The sequence below is a fragment of the Ostrinia furnacalis genome, unplaced genomic scaffold, assembly GCF_004193835.3.
Source record: "Ostrinia furnacalis isolate ACB-3 unplaced genomic scaffold, ASM419383v2 OfSCF2491, whole genome shotgun sequence".
Taxonomy (NCBI): Eukaryota; Metazoa; Arthropoda; class Insecta; order Lepidoptera; family Crambidae; genus Ostrinia; species Ostrinia furnacalis.
In genome coordinates, this window is record NW_021132730.1 from 161,351 (window position 1) to 182,159 (window position 20,809).

Sequence of the window (20,809 nt, forward strand, 5' to 3'; positions counted from 1 at the left end):
TCTCATATCAGTTTCTTATGAATGTTTTCATTGACTCATTGTAACATAGAAGCCTATTATGTAATTTTATTATAGATAATAATAAAATATGGTGTGCCGTGTGCCAAGCTAAGTTCGCTAAGTTTATGTTTTATGGATTTAATTTTTTGAATTTGTTTACTGTGTGGTGTGTACAATACCTAAAAATACACATAATGTATATCTTCATCCATTCGTTCTTATTAAGGTTCCGTCCGTATTATGATTTTATTTCCCCTCACGCTTATCGTTTGTTATCGCTTATTGTTCTTTTGTATTAACGGCCTTTTAATTTCTCTGTCTGTACCTTTTGATTTCTACCAAATAATGCAGAGAAACCACAGTTAAACATCTGTAAAATGTAGTCTAAATAAAAATATTGTAATCATAGAAATAAAATAAATATCGATACAATAAACAAAACTGAATAAAAATTAATACTGAGTTTTTTTTGGGACTGAACTTATTTTATTCTCTTGTTTAACTTATCACTTAAAATACATTTTCCTTAAATTATTAAATATTTCACACTTCGTGCGCTACCTAGTCCTGTTTAAGTTCAAGATGTCGCTTAAATAATTATCAACTTCCTTTTTATTTCTTACTTTCTGTTTGCTGTAACAAGAATCGGTTCTCGAAAGTTTATCCTCGAAATCGGCGATATAGTGCGGGTCATCTACGGAAAACTCTTCGAAACATTGGTTGAGCAATTTATCAGGCTCCTCTTGTTTCATTTTACTCTTTTTCTTTGGTTGATAGCTGAGAGAATCTTTGTCGAAGTCCAAAGGTACGATTCCTAGGTCGCCACTGTACCGGTTTTTGGCGACTTGCAAATATTTTTTGCCACGAACTGCTGTTAAACGTTTATCCTGAAAATTAGAAAATAGTTTAGAAACGATTTTGATGGTAATGTAAAAAAAAATAGGGGGTTTAGAAGCAAACATTTTACCTGGACGATAAGAACATTGTCAGCTTCCTGCGACGCCTTTGCACTGCCAAAAATTGAGCTGGTTGATAAGTCTTCTGATTCTCTTTCCTGTAAAGAAAAAGTCTGTCAGTGACTATTTTCAAAGCTAAAATTTGAAGTCGAGATTTTCCTTTTAGCGGCGATGACGGCGTCCTGGCGGTGGTAGCGGTCGCCGTCACGCTCCTCGTCCAGCCCGTCGTGAACTATAGTTTACTGCCCCAGACCAGATACTCACCTTCCTAGGGTGCATGACGAGCGTGACGTGGCAGTGGCGCGCGGTAGCGAAGGTGCGGAAGGCGGCGATGACGGCGTCCTGGCGGTGGTAGCGGTCGCCGTCGCGGTCCTCGCCCAGTCCCAGCATGAACTGCACGTTGTCCACGATCACGTGTGCGATGTCGTGCATGTAACGCGCGTGCTCCACCGCCTGGTTACAATAAATAATGTTAATAGGAGCGGGGCGATTAAACCAAAATTTTCGATACTTGGACAGAGGAGGTTTTCGCAGACTTGGTTGGAATGAATTTATATGAAGCTACAACTATATCTACTCATGATTTACAAATTAGTTAGTATTTTTCCTCCGGTCACTTTACTTCGTTTATCTACGAAAACAATAATTGTATCGTATATAAACACTTTAATGACGTCGTAAAAATCAATTGTATGATTAACTGCGACCATCACAAGTGAATATAGGTTCAATTAAGATAATGAATTTGTCGCTTTTGTGTCCTTACGAAAATGGCCGAAATGAAAGTAGGTACTGGATGATCAAAATAAATTGAAATTGATCATCTTAATTATTAAGATAGTGGTGTATTGGTGTCCAATATGTTAGGTAAATATGCAAAATTACAATGAGTCGCAAAACAGACACATAAATTAGGTAGGTACATTAGATATCGCTTATCTTTGTAACAGATACCCTACTAACATAATAATGAGAACAAAGGGTGGTTAATGGCCGACTGTGACTGACCTCCATGACGACTTTGATCGGCTGTTGCCCGTGGAAGGCCAAGTAGTAGACGGGCAGCTTTTGGAACTCATCTGCGTATTTGTGGAAGTCCTGCAGGTTCTGTTCCAGCGGCACTCCCGCAAACTGCTGTAGCATGGTACGGGCGAGCCGCGAGTTGCGGATCTCGAAACTTCCCCATAGTGTTTTCACCTAGTAGAAAAAATGATGCGTTTTGAGTTACTGGTAGAAGTCAATATGAATGCCAACAGTATTCTTGGTCTTACTACCACATGTGAGAGAGGGATCAAACTGAAACCTAAAACCAAACGCCATTTTATCCGAGCTGGACAAAAACGAGTTTTATCAAGAATTTGGGTTGCAGAACTGGTCAAGAATGCATTTTTTAGTTTTTTTTTTTTTCAATATAGATTACAGCATTTACAGCACGTGATTGGTTGAATTTATACAAGATGTCCTAAAAATAACACTGAAGATAGCTTATCTACAGTTCCTTCAGATAAGTAAAGATTACATACTTCCAATAAAGTTGCAGTTTAGGAGATTTGATCATGGATTGTGTGTGTTGTTAGTGTTTGGTTTAGTGATTGGTTGGATTTATATCTATACAGGGTGTCCTAAAAAATACAGTTCCTTCAGATAGGTAAAGATAACATTTCTATGCCTTCTTCTAGAGATCTACTTACCCCTTGCTGTGCAAGGTCGAGCGACATCTCAGCGCAGAGCGTCGTCTTGCCGCAGCCGGTAGGACCGGTCAGCACAGTGAGCTCACCGCGCCGATGCCCGCCCAGCAGTTTCGTGAGCGCTGGGAATCGACGCCACTTCAGTCCTCTGACCTGTCAAGAGATTAAATTAAAAACGGAGCAAAGAGTGACATAAGTAGGTACTGTCGCCCGTATTCACAAACGATGCCTTCTTAAGTGAAGCAGCAAATCAAACGCACAGCGTTGAATAGAGCTCTGTGATTGGTTCGTGTGTCATCCTGTGCATCCACGCGCACTGTGAGACCTCATAGTAATGTTTGTGAATACGGGCGTGTGTCTTGTGAGAAGTCCGTAGAACTGGTTTTCAGTACCCTGATGCTGCTTTTACACTGCGCGGAAATTAGCCAAGTCAAGTAAAAAAAACAGTGGGGTAGGGATGTAAAATGAATGAATTTCATCCCCACTCCTCTGTTTTTTTGACTTGACTCGGCTAATTTCCGCATAGTGTAAATCCGCCATGAGATTCGTGCTCAGGGTTATTTCGTACCATTAACGGACTTGACATGTCAAAATTGTCACGTGTCCTACGGGTTGAACAAAGAAAAATGCAACCGGAAATCCGCCTTGGAAACTTAAGGCTTTTTGATTATTCTTTAGAAATAATTTCTACCTTCTCAATGTTAGTCAATTCAGCGTAGACGTCATCGCGAAGCGCTGCAAAGGTGGTTATTGAACGATGGGCGGCTGGTTTAGCTTCCGATACAAGAGTCTTCAGGGATAGTTGTGCGTTAGCGGCTTCGGTCGCAGTCACCAGTCCATCTGTAGGCCTAAAATGAACAGACAACTTTTACCACTTGCCAAAACCTACACAGAGCAACAGTAAAGAGATTTTAGAACCACTACAGTATATTTACCTGAGAAGTGAGTATTTTTTTTGTCTCAACAGTTGCCTACCTATTTCTAGAAATATTGATATTTTTTTACAAGTTATTACTTTCGCATAGGTGTCAGTTTCAATAAATTATCAACAACTTACCTTACAAATCTACATCTGTCTTCACCCAGTTTTTCAGCAACTGATCTCATATTGTCCCAGTCACCCCACAAACAGAGCTTTTGATAATTTTCGAGAGTTGGCAGCACTATCGGAGGGAGACTGCAATTACTTAGCCATACCAGAGTACCTAGAAAAAGATTTAAATAGTTGAGAGCCAAGTAAGTATAACATGTTTAATATAAAAACACACATAATTAGTAATTTAATAGCCCATAAGGTATAAAATTTACAAGAAGAATACACACCAGGTATTTTTTGCGCTGCTAGATGTAGCACATCTTGTATACTAGGGACAAGAATCGCCTGGTCACTACGGCTCACCTTCGGAGCTCTGCAAGAGAACAGTCCTGCGGTATGCAGCCCATGAGTCTCTGGCTCATCTTCTTGCCCTGCCTGGATTTTACGGTAGCCTACTACATTATCTAGAGAGTTTTTAAGTGGGTAGTATAATACTGTTCGGTCTGCTGATACTCTAACTTCAGACAAAAACTTTCTTGAGTCTTGGTGGTACTGAAATTAAGAAAATATGCATACAATTTTTTTTACCATATTATATTTTATTACGATCTGATACTGTGACCAGTGAAGATTTAGGTATTTTGAAAATGTATACTTACTGGATATTCAAACAACCTAAAGAGGTCTAATATTTCAGTCTCATTTAAATCAGCTATTGAGGTAGAACTGTTTACAACTTCTTGCCAGTTTTTTTGGAACATTTCTGTGCTGTTTTGGCATTTTTCAATGAATTCTTTGAGAGATGCTTCCATTTTGACCTTTTTCAATAATCTCTCCATAATATTCCAGTCACCATGGACATTGCATTTGGGGCATACAAAATATCCTGAAATAATGCAACATGGGTGTTATATTCACAATAAACAAAAGTATGTCCGCTGGCTGTAATTTACTTTAAAGTTCTGTAAAGATAAATATATCATTTTTTTAAATATTTACAAAAACCCAAATAAGTCAATAAGTTTATTTTTTTGTATTTGAGGTGTAAGATTAATTTTAGTTTATGGTGCAGTTATTGGATAAGTGATAGCAAGTTAACCCTAATGTTTATCTGAATAAATGATGGATGGATATTGGATACAAACCCGTTGTTTTGTTAATAAAAACTTTGCCTTCCTTGGTTTTGTCATCTCCTTGGCATAGGGAACATTTCGTTGATAGTGAGGTAAATCCATCTTGCACAGCGAAGCCTTTTTGTCTCAATAATTTGCGGATATCAGTAACTGTTATCTTGGGAATATCATTTAGACCTACATTATGTATGTTTCTACTATTACACTCACATGTACAAGCTTTCAAAAATAAATGCGATACGCGAATTTTATTTATCTTAAAATTACAATATATTTTATACATTTTATGAGATCAATGAAGATTTACGATGATAAACATAACCTCAAAAAACACGCTCCAGCTGATTACAACAAAAGTCAAAACAAAGTTTGACAGCTTGCCAAACAATGAATGAAATAACGTTCCGTTCTAGGCAACATTGATATAGATGACCCACGCTTAACTGTCCCACCAAACTCAATGACAGGGGGGCGCTACCATCGTTCTACTATATGGTTTCCAACATGGCAAAAATCTGAACCAGCGATCCGGTATTGACGGTGGCGCCCCACTGTCAATGTCATCGACAGGACAGTCCAGTATTTTGGAACTATAGCACGGATCATAATGTCTGGAACTTGTATGTGGGTGGAGGTTGGGCCACAGGACCCATCATGATTTTACACTGAACTAGTCTTGTACAACTAGAACAGAAATTAACTCGGCACTTTCAAGACTCCATGCCCTTGAGTCCCCAGGCAGGTCGTGTTTAGCTCTGTAGTAAATACTTATTTAAATCAAGGTGTTCTGCATAATAAGTTTATCACGATTGCAAATAAAACACCAAATTTCATTCATCTAAGTCATTGTATAATATTATGTAACATTATTTACATTATTTGGGAGATTATAGAGTACAAAATACGAGTACTACATAAATAATTATCAAACTCAGTGTTCCGAAATAAAATTTAAACAAACGTATCATAATTAGCTCAAATACAAAAGGACATAATATAAAAATAATAAAGGGACCTAGAAAAATATAATTTGAAAGTACACTTTAAGTTTGTACCAGACAGATCGCCAGTTTCTGAGCTCTGACAAAAGTTATCAGCATTGTTCATTGCTGTGATTGGTTCATCATTCAAGCTGCTAATTATTGTCGCCGACCTCAGGAGCCGGTGATAATGTTGTCTCACTTAAACTCTAAAGATACAGATTAATTCTTAATCCTACTATGCATATAAATTGTACCTAATTATAATATTCGATATAATTTACATTTAATTCAAAATAATTATTAAATTATTCTTATTACTATATACTGAAGGCCTTACAGTGGTATAGGCATAGATCTTAATTTTACAAAGACACCACCGGTAGTGATCTGTCAGTCAGTTTATAAAGACGCCTCATACGATAGCTTAGCTAGAATTTTTTTTTATAGATAAAATATTCTCTTGGATATTTGGTTTGGGGAAACCATCAAAGCATGCGGAGGCACTTGCGTATAAAACTATTTCTTTATATGAATTGTCGACTGCAAGAGCGGCAGTACCATTTCAAAATTCTCGAGACGCGCGAAACTTACTTGGAATGAGTTCGGTGCATCTAATCTAATGGGCCTTTACATGTACCACAGAACATAATTTATATTTCTGACAAATTATGAATATAGGAAATTCTACTTTTCTACCAATACCATAGTTTTTGTAACGCTTACAATCCATAACGTAGTTGCTTTGAATAAGCGAGAATTTTCAGTTGATATGACAGTTTATTGGGACGGCTGGAGAGTTAACGCTGCAAGTAAACAGAATCTACTAGCTTTGCCGCTGCTGCGTGGCTATGATTCTCCATCACATCCACATAGAAGCGTCAGGGTTGATTCTATACTTACGAGCAAAAGTATGGAATCACCCTCTTGTGTTTTGAAATTTTCATCGTAAGAACTGAATGCCTATGAATGTATCTATGGTATCAAATTAAAGTATATAATATTACCTTTAAAATGGTACCATTTTTATTTATCTTCTATTAGTCATTTAGTTCTTACGGTCGTTCTTAACAAACAGGGCGATATACTTTTGCTCGCGAGTGTAGTCAATTTATTAGTACGGTGGCTGGTAAGGCTGTCGCTGTAGATGCTGAACTAGCGGGCCCTGCTGTTGCTGCTGCTGCATAGCCAGCATCTGCTGTCGCATGCGCTGCTGAGTCATCTGCTGCTGGTACTGAGCGCTTTGCTGCGGCTGCATGGTGCGTGGATACGGCGGCGCGGGACCGCCCATTCCACCCATAGTTACGTTTGGCGCCTGGAAGAATTACGTACAGGAATAAATTTACTGGCATTTTTTGGCACTATTTTGTTAAATAAATTACATAAATAGAAAGGTATAAATGTAAATATTCACCCTGATTGCGACATTATAATTACCCCTTATTAAAAATACGTTAAAACTAACCTGCATATATTGTGGACGAGCATTTTGCCTCTGTTGAGCAAGGTATGCCTCTTGGCTTGCCCGACCTCCCATCATATTCTAAAGCAAAATAGAGCAATTGTTAACAATATCGATAAACACATGTAATTAGTTATTTAATAAATAATTAAATTACTTGAATACATACCTGTTGGAATGATTGTTGTCCAGGGAATCCGCCCATCGCGTTACCCCCTTGTGGGCCCATATTGCCACCTTGGTTGTTCATGCCACCCATGGCTCCGCTTTGGGCCATTTGCCCCATCTGGCCCATGGGTTGACCCATCTGCCCCATTCCTTGGGCCATTTGTCCCATGCCCTGAGGCATTTGCCCCGACTGGCCCACGCCTTGACTCATCTGGCCTACATTTTGACCTATTGTGTTGACTTGTTGGCCCATAGGATTTACTTGTTGACCCATCTGGTTTACGCCCTGACCCATTCCCTGGAAGATAGACAATATTGAAATAAATGAAAGAGCTCGAGTCTTAACTAGGATGGGTCTCCTGTAGGCCTAAGATGCGCGTCGCGATAAGTGGTTATCACGCCATTTTATCGATTTTGCCCATACATTTTGACGTCGATAAAAGTTATCACGGCGCGCATCTTAGGCCTACTGGGGTCGGCTTATGCGGCACTAGAAGGACTCTCTCACCCAAGCACTTGATTCACCTAATGGATAGAATTTTAGCGGATGACGGGAATAAAGGTAAAGGGAAGCAGAAGAATGGGTCGACGTGCAATACGCCTAGGCGTAGCCCTGCACAAGATAATTTCTATTTATAAATTCTTATTACCTGATTCATCATCTGTTGCTGCCCTCCTTGCATCATCTGCTGCCCATAGCCTCCGTATCCTTGCTGCATCCCACCATACTGTCCTCCGAACATCTGTCCACCCATGCCTCCCATCTGGCCCTGGTTCATTTGCCCCGCGCCCATCTGGCCTGCCCCCATTTGTCCCGCACCCATCTGTCCGGCTCCCATTTGCCCCGGCATTTGTACTCCACCCATTTGGCCCATTGGTCCCATTTGGCTCATTCCTCCCATAGGATTCATTTGACTGCAAGAATTGAATTACTTACATAATGACACAATAGTTATAAATTTTCTTAACTATTAGAGTCACTTCTCAAACTAAATTTTAAATAAACAACTTGAAAAACTTTTCCCGCCTTAGGCAGTACGATTTTTTTAATTATTTATTTAAAATGAATGATACAGTTGGTAGTTATCGTATTAGGTATTAATCTGTCATGAAATCGAACTAAAGCCTGGTCCGTGAGCACGTAGAATTTTTTTCAATGACCCCAAGCTACCCATCCTTATTGCTCGCGCGTAGTTATATTGCTGTCGCGACTGTGCGACGCGCGCCCGCAGTGAGTGTGTGAGCGCGATAGCAACATAATTAAAAATAATTACTCATGGACCACGTTTTAGATGTATTATGGATACTAGGATAGTTGCTAAAACACAACATTACGTTCTTTTCAATATTATTGTGGTCTTTACACTTACGTCGGTTGCATCTGCCCCATTTGGTTGGGCTGCATCTGCCTCATGCCCTGGCGCGGGAAAGGCGCTCTTGCATGAGGGGGGGCTCCTGGATACCCGGTCCCTTGCTAAAAGTTAAAATCACAAATTGTAGGTTGGTAAAGTTCCTGATTGGCTAAATCTAAATTTCAGGTCTCATAACTAACGCTCGGTTTTCACCAAGAGGCGGAGCGATTTCATTCAATCTGAATGAAATCTGATTGGTTATCAAAACATTTCTCCGCTCCGCCTTGGTGGAAAATGGGCCTAAGTTAAATAAATAAATAATTTTATTTAAGTACCAAAGTTTCTTATAACTAAAAACAAGTTAGTGCCTCAGGTATGGGAGCCGCACGAAAGTGGTGACAATATGACAGAGCATATAAGTCTGAAACACAAGTCTCGCTGCTTTTTAGACAACTCTTATTTATTTATTGAAAATTTGTCACATATCGTCATAAATTATAGCCTATATGTTAATCTGGGTTATAAACAATAATACTGTAAAGTTTCAACAAAACCCTTTCTGTAGTTTTTGCGTGAAAAGTAACAAACATCCAGACATCCAAACTTTTGCCTTTATAATATTAGTAGGATTGTCACATATCGTCATAAATTATAGCCTATATTATGTTAATCTGGGTTATAAACAATAATACTGTAAAGTTTTAACAAAATCCGTTCAGTAGTTTTTGCGTGAAAGAGTAACAAACATCCAGACATCCAAACTTTCGCCTTCATAATATTATAGTAGGTGTAGGATTAAAAAAATAGAGAAAGATAATAAGTTGTTGGTAGATTACACACATTTACCTGCATCTGCGACATCTGGTTGAAGGGTAACCGCTGGCGCAGCATATTGCTGAGCGCCTGCTTGGACTGCGTGTTGGACGGCGGAGCCACTCCGCGGGGACTCACGCCAGCTGCAAAGAAATCATTGAAATCGTCAGATAAACGTGTGGGGTAATGAATAAGAAAGAAAAGTAAGAAAGAAAAGAATGAAAGAAAAGAAAGAAAGATAAGAAAGAAAGATAAGAAAGAAAGATAAGAAAGAAAAGTAAGAAAGAAAAAATTTATTTGGTCCAAAACAATTATTACAATTTTAAAGTCTTAGTATTTGTACATGTTTGAACCAAAATGGCTTTACATAAAAAACTTTTTGAAAGTTGTCAAAACTTTAGTCTCTCTCGTAGACTTTGTATGGGTAATAGATAATGTCAAGATTTCGTCAATTTCAAAGCGAGTAAAAATAGAAATTCACATTTCATTGATAACTAATGAACTAGCCTATAAAACGCTTCAAGCAAGTTTTCTCGTGCACTAGGCAGCCTCGCTGTGGCAGCCAATCCGGTATATGTATAAACACTCCATGCAGCACGCGCACTAGGCAGCTAAGAATTTTCATATATTAGCTGCCGCAGCCTAGTGCTCAGGAGGCCTTAGAAGTGTGCCTTGAAGTTATTGTTTTCTTCAAATAAAACATCATCATTGCTTACCCGGCGGGTTGTAGTAGTTCTGTCCGGGCGGCGGGAACCACTGCTGCTGCTGCTGCATGAACTGCGGCTGCTGCGCCGGCGCCGCCGCCATGCCGTTGGCGCTGCCGTTGCTGCCCGGCCCGCTGCTGCCGTTGGTCTGGATTCAAACATTAAACCGTTATTGCCACATAAATGAGTACACGATTCGAAAAAATTGCATAGGGCATTATCTGCCTCATTTAAGATTCCTAATTGCCAAGTTAAGATGGCATACTGACGTCTGGGTAAGTCTTTTGACCCACCCCAGTACAGCAGTGGATATTGCGTTAGACACTCGCGATTACCACCACTAGTAAATATTTCAATAGGGCTGTTTATTGAATGGAAAACCCATGTACAGCGACACTACATCCGACTATACCGACAAAACTATACATGTATGTTGCAAAATAGCACCTATCACAGATGACGTAGAGTTTATATGCCGTCGTCAGTACACAATTAGTCAAACTCACCGGTGTTGTGACCTTTTGCTTCTTGATCTTCTTGCAAGGTGCTGATCGTGACCTTCCCTTCCCAGATCCAGTAGGACTTGAGTCTAGGCTTCCATTGTCCTGTTATAAAAATATTTTTTCAGTGTGCTAGATACAATAAAGATGAACATTCAAAGGAAGTAAGTAGGTTTTATTGTAACTCACGCTTACTTGCTTGCTGTCATTCGTTTCGAGGTCTTCTGGCGGCAGTGGCAGTGGTTCCAGATAATAACTTAGAGGCTTCACCAGGCTGTGCGTGTGATATTTCAATAACCTACAAACACATAACCTCGTATTACTTAAGTTAGTAAAAAGCAATATGCAATAAAATATTAAAAAGCTTTATTTTATGTCAGACTATAGATTGATAAAGCCTGGTCCGTGAGCACGTAGAATCCCGTCCAATGACCCCAAGCTACCCATCCCTATCGCTCGCGCGTAATTATGTTGCTGTCGCGCTCGCACACTCACTGCGGGCGCCCGTCGCACAGTCGCGACAGCAACATAATTACGCGCGAGCGATAGGGATAAGTAGCTTGGGGTCATTGGACGGGATTCTACGTGCTCACGGACCAGGCTTTAGAAAGTATTGTCTCAAAACAGGTTACATTTACTCGTTACCACAGTGTACAAAAGTGGTATGAGGCAAAAAGGTCTATGAGTCATTGAAGTCCAATTTACGTTAACCCTTCCACGGGTATAGTCAGTTCAAATTTTGTCTTTGAACCTTAACAAAAGGGAACACGATTCAAAATACAGTGGGAATCATATTCCAATTTCCTCATAACCGACCTATGGGCATTTTCGTAAGTGAGCGGTTTCCTCTCGATCTTGGTGGCGGCGAACCACGCCCACGACAGGGGGGCGGGGTTCCTGCCACCTTCCATCAGCTCCCACGACGACACCCGTTGCTTGTCCGTCAGCCGAAGACCCTGACGTATGAGAATTTATATATTGTAGAGTTCAAAAGAGTTGCAACTCTAATTAGCGATTGTAAAAAGGTCTGCGGAAAAAATATTTATTTATTCGTACCTGTTTCTTGTCGCTGTCAAAACCAGTAATCTTGTTCCCTTTTTGGTCGACGAGACATCCCAGTGGCTCGCAGGCGATGACCTAAAATAAATATTTACATTACTTACTAGTCCACAATCAGACAGAATTTTACACCAAGAAAAGGTACCAACACAGTGGCATATGATGTACAGGCAGTGTGTTAAATTTTTTCACATCAGAATAGCTAATTTAGACTTACTTTTAGCATTACACGGAACAGTGTATAATGTGTTGAATATCAACATTTTAGACTAATACAGATTTGTTTCTATTAGCAAATAAACAAAGGAAGAGACATCAATACAAACAAAGAGTAAACTATAATAATAATTAAACTGACCTCTATAATGGTGTTCTTCGACAGCGGTAATAACTGCCTGACAGCCTGCACGGACGGCCCGTGGCGGTCTCCCAACTCCTTCTTCAGCTTCTTCATCAGATTCTGGTAGTGCTTCCTATTGTTGTCGTCACCTCCGTCCGCGAGCGTCGAATGGATGAGCGTGGCGAGCATGTCGATCAATGTCGTGAACAGGTTGCTGCGACACAGACTACATTAACGTTTGTGGATACACCGCCCGGTCAGCCATGCTACGCAACAAGTCGTCAGTAGCACCATTGGCGGATCCAGGGTTCCTTTGTTCACGGTTGTGTTTTGTTTTTTGGTTTGTACTTAACATTGTCGGTGATAGAGGTTAATGTAGCATTTACTTTTTTTTGGTAACGATAGGGGTGGAGGGTGCAAATGATTCTAAGTTTTCGTAGCTGCCATATTTGTAGTAGACAAATATTGTATTTTCTGATTTGGCAATTGCCAAAAAGGTTGTTTCGTAAATAGTAAATTCAAATCATCATTATCATCAGGCCATTTATTCTCCACTGTAGGAGGACGACTGTATCTAATTCAAGAACTAAAACATTACCTGTTTGTAATATTATAAAGAGCAGTGGTTTTCTGAATAAAGAAAAATAAAATAAAATTTACCAGAGGCTAATGGTGGATTGGCCTACATTTCCCACACTAGCCAGACGGGTTGGACCTCTCCAACCTTGACGTTCCCATTGTTCCTTAGTCGCCTCTTACGACATCCATGGGTAAAGGGTGATCCTATTCTATTCAGCCGGAATCACAGGTCTGACTAAACTAGTGGAGAAAGAGATGGGTATACTACATCTACCTCTAATCACGACAATAATTACAGCATGTGCAAAATTTTAATAGATTATTGGAAGCTAGTGGAAAATGTGTAATTTTGATTTATTTGCGGAAGTAAACCAAAAGCCCGGTGTAATGGTATGAAGGTAACATTGAAATGATCGTGCCCCCTGAATCCACCTCGCACCGAAGCGCTGAATGGTGTGAAGGGTGATGGACGACTTGCTGTGTAGGTTATGTCGTTAGCGATCCTCCTCCGTGAAAGCGTATGGTGCTAGCTGCACACATTGATGAACTGGTTAAGTCCCACAACACACACAGAAAACAAGGAAATAACAGTAACAAGGAGTGAAAACAATCAATGACATGAATCAATGAAGACCAGTTTAAGTCTGTGAATTTCGTCACCAAAAAGTTCGGATGTCATATGTTATTTGCAGGACTGGCCACATTTTAAAATTTACTTTTAAACCTGGACAAAACGTTCCAAATTCAAACCAAACGTCACGTCACTCAGCAGTGTGCAATCGCGATGCAAACCATTGAACCCACACCACCTCACTAGTTACCTATTGTTGTACGCGTCGACCACTTGGTGCGCCACTAGCTGCGTCAGCAACACTGCCCAGTCGGAGATCAGCTGGTAGGACCTGAGAAAACGGGATGAAATACTTAAATCGTGCCTCTTATTATCACATGCTTGCGTGATGCTGATGACTTACATACTTCAATTACATTTTACAGAGATTTATGTATTTTTAATAATATTAGATTTATGTATTATTCATCACGAGACGAAACCGCATCGTTTGGTCGCGCGATTTTTTGTCAATTAGGCGGACGTCTGTGAGCAAGTGTCCGATCACTATCATCATGAGGTCCCTGTCTCCATTGCACTACCCTCTAAAATACACCAGAAAATCGTGCTCCTGGTTGGCTGGCGTAACAAGACACGGTCGCGTCGCGACACTCTGACAAACGTGCCACTGCAGCGCCGCAACCAAAGAATGCAATGGCATTGATCGCGCTCGTCGTGCTTGCCGCGTGGCGACGCATCGATGAGGGCCAGTATTCCTCTATGCTGATCAAAAACAGATTAAAATTTGACAGTTGACGGATGGATTTGGATTGGGATTGATTATAGCAAATCGGGATATGTCTTTGTCTAAGCTACCTGCGGATGGTGTCGAACATGCCGCCCGCCAGTGAGAAGCGCAGCTGAAGCGCCTCGGGCGCCGCCTCGTCCTGCCACGTGTCGCTGCACGCCGAGCGCTCGTGGCCGCGCGCGTGCGTCAGGTAAGCCTGGTTCGTGAGCACGTAGAATTTTGTCCAATGACTCCAAGCTACCCATCCTTATCGCTCGCGCGTAATTATGTTGCTGTCGCGCTCGCACACTCACTGCGGGCGCCCGTCGCACAGTCGCGACAGCAATATAATTACGCGCGAGCGATAAGGATGGGTAGCTTGGGGTCATTGGACAAAATTCTACGTGCTCACGGACCAGGCTTTAGTGTTGTAGCTGCGCGTGGATGGGGCTGAGGGCCAGTGGTGTGTCCTCCCTGCTAGTACACTAAGGGCGGCTACCTGCGGATGGTGTCGAACATGCCGCCCGCCAGCGAGAAGCGCAGCTGAAGCGCCTCGGGCGCGGCCTCGTCCTGCCACGTGTCGCTGCACGCCGAGCGCTCGTGGTCGCGCGCGTGCGTCAGGTAGTGTTGTAGCTGCGCGTGGATGGAACTCAGTAGACTCTCTTGCTGCAATTGAAGTATATCATTACGTTAAATTATAAAAATAAAACTGTCAAAAAAGTTGTCAATGTCGATTCAGCTATTTACGAACGCGGGATTGGCCCGCAGGCGTAAAATTACACGCTACGGGTCACACACAATTTATGTTTTAATTTTCTGCGGGTTGCGGATGCCGCGGGCATGAGCAATACTCTATGACACTACAAAAGGTGTGGTACTTTGCTGCAGTGCCACCGCCGTGAAAGCTAAGATGGGGGACTTGTAAGGGGCAGGGGAGGGCAGTTAAGCTCATTACAGAAGAATAATTTTACCAGTGTATATGATACTGGAGAATTCAACATGTGTCATACCTTTTGGTCATCCTGGTGACGTAAACAAGTCAGTACGAGCGACAGCAGCGGCTCGTTGGCCAGGCGCACTTGCCCGCCGCCGCCGCAGCCGCAGGCAGTTGCGCAGGCGCCGCCGCCCACGCCGCGTTTGCCGCCGCCGCCGCCGCTCGACGACCTGCGTGCGTAGTTCATTATTTATTTATTATTGAAGTCAACCTCAGAGTATAACAACAATACAATAAATTCAGATGAATACACAAAGATGCTACATGACCGTGGAAGCCAAATCTTTCCTTGAGCACATTCACATTTTAAGAGCTGATCTTTGCATCAGTTTAGTTCAAAATATATCTTCCTTTTAGCTTAAGGCACCGTGGAGGTGCCAACCAGAAACTATTTCAGAGGGCCAACAGTAACGTGCTGAAGGCAAGTCTGTCGTTTCTTAATAACCGTTAGTATAATGAAGTGTTATTGCTCACCCTTTGTAGCTCGGACTTTGATGGCTCTTGCAGTCGCGGTGAGAACCACCGCTGCTCCCACTTCCACTAGAGCAGTTACCGCTACAGCCGGCACCCCATCCACTTTCCAATATCTGTAGAAAATCAAACAAAGTCTCTTACCCCAGCCATGCCGTAACGTTTCTCTCTTTATTTTTAACACTGTCATCGAAGAAAACAAAACACTGTAGCTATTCTACAATTGGGTATTTGACACCATTTCCCAATAATTCTAAAGCACAACTTTTTTAAAAAGACACTTCTTTCTGGTCTTAAAAACTTAAATAATTTTTAATTACCTGTAAATTACGATTTTTGGTTGCATTATAATTGAAAAAAGTAGTTTCATTGAGTTGATAAAATTGTGACGTCACATGCTAGTATTGCCGTACAAAATCTATGGGAGAGTGTCGTTTTGACAGTTTTAAAAAGTACGTCAATTGATTGGTGGTGTCAAATACCCTATTACAATAAAGGAAAGCTATCTCATTATTTAAAAAAAATGCATTGAGAAAGAAAACAAAACACTGTGTATCCTACCTGGCCAGCTTGTTTCAGCACGCGGCCTTGCACAGCGGGTGGCAGTTTGGCCACCAGCGGTGCTACAAGCCACACCGACTCCGACCACTTGCTGGTACTGACCACGCTGCGGTCTGTGCCGGTCCTGAATTAAGCAATAAAGAACATAACTACAATATAAAGTAATACAGTGAAATACAGAACAGAAGACGTCATTTGGCTGAAACGAACAGTGAAATAAGGCTTGAAATAGAAAAGTGGGTGTGGCCTCAAAGACAGTGGGCGTGGTTTTGCAAACTATTACGAGCAAGTCACAGTATGACACAAAAATCCACACCACAGTTGGAGTGAGGCCTTTACCCTGCTGCGGGACATTTAAAGGCTTGTCTTGCCTCCTTTATTTCATCATGGAAAATGAACGCACTTTAACCCCAATGCTCGCCATCTTATCCTGTCTTCGGCTTGTGGCATTCAGCTNGCCAGTGGTGTATCCTCCCTGTAATACACTGAGCGTGGCTACCTGCGGATGGTGTCGAACATGCCGCCCGCCAGCGAGAAGTGTTGTAGCTGCGAGTGAATGGAGCTCAGTGGGCTCTCTTGAGGGCCAGTGGTGTATCCTCCCTGTAATACACTGAGCGTGGCTACCTGCGGATGGTGTCGAACATGCCGCCCGCCAGCGAGAAGCGAAGCTGCAGCGCTTCGGGCGCGGCCTCGTCCTGCCACGTGTCGCTGCACGCCGAGCGCTCGTGGTCGCGCGCATGCGTCAGGTAAGCCTGGTTCGTGAGCACGTAGAATTTTGTCCTATGACTCCAAGCTACCCATCCTTATCGCTCGCGCGTAATTATGTTGCTGTCGCGCTCGCACACTCACTGCGGGCGCCCGTCGCACAGTCGCGACAGCAATATAATTACGCGCGAGCGATAAGGATGGGTAGCTTGGGGTCATTGGACAAAATTCTACGTGCTCACGGACCAGGCTTTAGTGTTGTAGCTGCGCGTGGATGGAGCTGAGGGCCAGTGGTGTGTCCTGCCTGCTAGTACACTAAGGGTGGCTACCTGCGGATGGTGTCGAACATGCCGCCCGCCAGCGAGAAGCGCAGTTGCAGAGCCTCGGGCGCCGCCTCGTCCTGCCACGTGTCGCTGCACGCCGAGCGCTCGTGGTCGCGCGCGTGCGTCAGGTAGTGTTGTAGCTGCGCGTGGATGGAGCTCAGTAGACTCTCTTGCTGCAAATAAAATAATAATAAAAGTGATTGATTAGTCAACAGAAAAGAGCCACTGTTCATATAAGGGCTGGTTTTTCAATAGTCAGATATCTTTTAACTGAAGAATAAACTTGTCATTTTGACATATTTCCCATACTGAAACTGCCAATGTGCCAAACTTATTCTTCAGTTAAAAGATATCTGGCGACTGAAAAATCGGCCCTTAAAAAAAAAGAAAACAAAATGTGTGTGTAAAAATCACCCTGTATGTTTGATACACACAATAAATGACCAATATGTGTGCATACCTTCTGGTCGTCCTGGTGACGTAAACAAGTCAATACGAGAGATAGCAGCGGTTCGTTGGCAAGACGCACTTGTCCGCCGCCGCCGCAGCCGCAGGCAGTTGCGCAGGCGCCGCCGCCCACACCGCGTTTGCCGCCGCCGCCGCCGCTTGATGACCTGCGTAGTTCGTGACTTAATTAGTCAACTTTAGCGGGTAGCAGTAATGATAAAAACCAAGGCGTTCCTTGGGACACATCTACATTGTCAGGTCACGGTGCTTCAGATTACTTCAAAATGTAACATTCTTTCCGCTAACAACTTTTAAGCAGCACCACTATCAGGGCAAATCTGTGTTAACAAGAAGCTGTTTCAGAGAGCAATCAACGTGCAAAAGTAAATTCACTAGTAAAATAAATAAAAATAATTTTCGACAACAATACAATTAAGTAAGATCAATTAGACTTACCCTTTATAGCTCGGGCTCTGATGGCTCTTGCAGTCGCGGTGAGAGCCACCACTACTGCCACTTCCACTAGAGCAGTTACCGCTACAACCGGCGCCCCATCCGCTTTCCAATATCTGAAGAAAATCAAACAAAGTCTCTTACCTATGCCATGCCGTGACGTTTCTCTCTTTATTTTTAACATTGTCATCGAAGAAAATAAAACACTGTAGCTATTCTACAATTACATTATAGGACAGCTATCTCATTATTTAAAAAAAAGCATTGAGAAAGAAACAAAACACTGTGTATCTAAATTTTCGTATTTTAAATACTTATTGCCATCGAAGAAGAAAACAAAACACTGTGTATCTTACCTGGCCAGCTTGTTTCAGCACGCGGCCTTGCACAGCGGGAGGCAGCTTGGCAACCAGCGGTGCTACAAGCCACACCGATTCCGACCACTTGCTGGTACTGACCACGCTGCGGTCTGTGCCGGTCCTGAACAAAGCAATAAAGAGCACGATTACATTATGTGATACAGTTAAATACAACAGAAGACGTCAGTTGGCTGAAACGAACAGTGAAATAAGGCTTGAAATAGAAGTGGGTGTGGCCTCAAAGACAGTGGGCGTGGTTTTGAAAAATATTACCAGCAATTCACAGTATCATACAAAAATCCACACCACAGTTGGAGTGAGGCCTTTACCCTGCTGCGGGACATTTAAAGGCTTATCTTGCCTTTTTATTTCATCTTGGAAAATGAACGCACTTTAAACCCAATGCTCGCCATTTTACCCTGTCTTCGGCTTATCGCATTCAGNGCATTCAGCTTCTACCAGCTGTTTACTTTTTACAGACACGGGACTATTCCCACCTCTCGTTCCCACCGCTGCAACTCCTGTGTAGCCATGATCTACAGCTTGACCGCCATAAAAACCCAACCAAGTGTATCTTATGACATAAATTAAATATAAAATGTATGAATTACTGAATAATGTATTAAAATATGGATAAAATGTATAAATGAAACGACTTTTTTTCAGCTGTCAAAGTGAAGAAGTGATTTTATTTTGTTTTGTAAGAAAAAGTAAAGAGTATTAAAAACTTTTTGTTGGTTTCCAACACCAAGGAAAGTCAAGTTTATCCCGGGAGAAGTTTTTACAGATAGAGAGAGATGATTACCTGTCCTTATCAGGCGGCGGCGGCGCCGGCTGTTGGAACACATTGATGACAGCTCGCGCGACCGTATCGAGCCACGCGCTCAGCTCGGACGACCCATTCGGAAACTGCTTGAACATCAGCTGCAGATCCAGCCACGACATACGAAGTGACCACTGCTCTAAGTTCTATGAATGAAAACAATTAACGATCAATCGAAAGTGTAGGGTATGTTAACATTATGCTGGGCAAAAATAAGCACAAATGATTACCTCTAACAAACGAGTTATCATCGTCTTTTGGTCCAAATCTGGATGTGTATGACTCGCTGAATCTGGATAGCATATCATGTGTAGCAACCTGTTACAGATAGTAAACATTAGTACATATCGAATATAATCGAGTAAAATATGCGAGATAATGCGTGGCCAATGGCCATTGTACAGTGGGCCACTAGCCATTTCCATTTTTTCTTTCGCTCATCAAATAGCAAATCTTTGCGATAAAATGAGACAACATGAACGAAAATGGGTAAAGAGAACTGTGGCCCACTATACGTGTGTAAAACTACAATTGTTTACAATTTACCTCTGCGCCTGCCGTGGCGTCAGCATCGAATCTAGAAGCATGTCAGGCTGGTACAGTTCATCGGGGTTTTGCAGACACTTCTGAAGCACCCACTCCTCGGAACAGATCTCCGCTAGAACGCGTCGCGCTAGTGACGACAGCGACTGCGAAGAATCTAACAACGTCGATCCGACACCACCACTGCCTCTGCAATATTACAATCAGTTACGGCTTGGTGTATCCCACTCTAAGCTTCACTGTCTCAAGCGTACTAGACACGTACACGTATTTGTACGTTAGGTCATCTAACGTACAAATGCGCGTACACCTAACTTAGGTGTACGCCTGCATACAACTTTGCAAACGCGATGCTACCGTTCTGTTGACAAAGTTACATTGTTTCGTATGTAAGATGCAAGCACGCGTACGCCAAGCGTATAATGCCACGTACGCGTCTAGACAGTGACGCTAAGAAACACATGTGTGAAACACACAACAGACAAAGCTTGCCGAACACAGGTGCTGATTCAAGCGACGTATTTAGTTGATTTATGTATGTGAATCACAAGTCTCAATTCTGAAAGTCAAATGTTCGAATTGAACTTGCTTTGATTTAAGAAAACATCTAACATAGATTATGTGCACACAGAGATTACGTTCATAGGCACCCGAATCCGTAAAGTAGAAAAGATGTGGTTAATTTTTATGTATTTATTTATTAAGTTTCATAACGATTAGTTACACTGTATGTACATGTAATTTTAAATTGTTTGAAGCTGTTGAGTATGTCTCCCTTTGTACAAAAATGTAAATGAAAGTCGCACAAATCCCATGGGGAGTAAATATGTAGTTTAGAGATATTGTGTAGTAAAGTCGGAGTAGGTATAAACTACATTAGTTTATTGTTATAACATATTTTACAACACAGGTTTATTAACAAGAAGGTGAAGTACGAATACTCGTTGACATCCACTGTAAGCTTTAGGAGGATGAGATGAGATGAAGAAGGATAGAATGAGTGTTTGGAAATGTTTATATTAG

General features: G+C 41.9%; 2 protein-coding genes across 2 annotated transcripts in view; both read right to left on the reverse strand.

Moving 5' to 3' along the window:
• Positions 1 to 27: 27 nt before the first annotated feature.
• Positions 28 to 5,167, reverse strand: mtDNA-helicase (mitochondrial DNA helicase). Its single transcript, XM_028308645.1, has 10 exons — positions 4,826 to 5,167; positions 4,340 to 4,566; positions 3,968 to 4,232; positions 3,702 to 3,849; positions 3,336 to 3,492; positions 2,648 to 2,797; positions 1,965 to 2,153; positions 1,221 to 1,409; positions 968 to 1,054; positions 28 to 887 (listed from the first exon to the last, which is right to left on the reverse strand). Exons 1-10 carry the CDS (start codon positions 5,094 to 5,096, stop codon positions 558 to 560), a joined length of 2,013 nt encoding a protein of 670 aa, XP_028164446.1. The 5' UTR covers positions 5,097 to 5,167; the 3' UTR covers positions 28 to 557.
• Positions 5,168 to 5,871: 704 nt separating this feature from the next.
• The window catches only part of kto (mediator complex subunit kohtalo), a 40,323-nt gene continuing 25,385 nt past the window's right edge, over positions 5,872 to 20,809 (reverse strand). The window contains exons 31-50 of the mRNA XM_028308777.1: positions 19,790 to 19,975; positions 19,474 to 19,561; positions 19,226 to 19,389; positions 16,134 to 16,257; positions 15,576 to 15,688; positions 15,118 to 15,271; positions 14,607 to 14,773; positions 13,592 to 13,672; positions 12,210 to 12,405; positions 11,849 to 11,929; positions 11,609 to 11,748; positions 10,982 to 11,090; positions 10,799 to 10,897; positions 10,305 to 10,440; positions 9,616 to 9,731; positions 8,794 to 8,897; positions 8,074 to 8,338; positions 7,425 to 7,721; positions 7,259 to 7,336; positions 5,872 to 7,108 (exon numbers count right to left, since the gene is read on the reverse strand). Of these exons, the coding sequence (XP_028164578.1) occupies positions 6,908 to 7,108; positions 7,259 to 7,336; positions 7,425 to 7,721; positions 8,074 to 8,338; positions 8,794 to 8,897; positions 9,616 to 9,731; positions 10,305 to 10,440; positions 10,799 to 10,897; positions 10,982 to 11,090; positions 11,609 to 11,748; positions 11,849 to 11,929; positions 12,210 to 12,405; positions 13,592 to 13,672; positions 14,607 to 14,773; positions 15,118 to 15,271; positions 15,576 to 15,688; positions 16,134 to 16,257; positions 19,226 to 19,389; positions 19,474 to 19,561; positions 19,790 to 19,975 (2,899 nt within the window). The 3' untranslated portion in view covers positions 5,872 to 6,907. The remainder of the gene's footprint in view (positions 7,109 to 7,258; positions 7,337 to 7,424; positions 7,722 to 8,073; positions 8,339 to 8,793; positions 8,898 to 9,615; positions 9,732 to 10,304; positions 10,441 to 10,798; positions 10,898 to 10,981; positions 11,091 to 11,608; positions 11,749 to 11,848; positions 11,930 to 12,209; positions 12,406 to 13,591; positions 13,673 to 14,606; positions 14,774 to 15,117; positions 15,272 to 15,575; positions 15,689 to 16,133; positions 16,258 to 19,225; positions 19,390 to 19,473; positions 19,562 to 19,789; positions 19,976 to 20,809) is intronic.

Coding starts and splice junctions, on each gene's coding strand:
- mtDNA-helicase (XM_028308645.1), bottom strand. CDS start 5,096: ATGTATAAAATATATTGTAATTTTAAGATAAATAAAATTCGCGTATCG. Junction 2,154..2,647: donor TCGACCTTGCACAGCAAGGG/GTAAGTAGATCT, acceptor TTTTTCTACTAG/GTGAAAACACTATGGGGAAG. Junction 888..967: donor ACAATGTTCTTATCGTCCAG/GTAAAATGTTTG, acceptor TCTAATTTTCAG/GATAAACGTTTAACAGCAGT.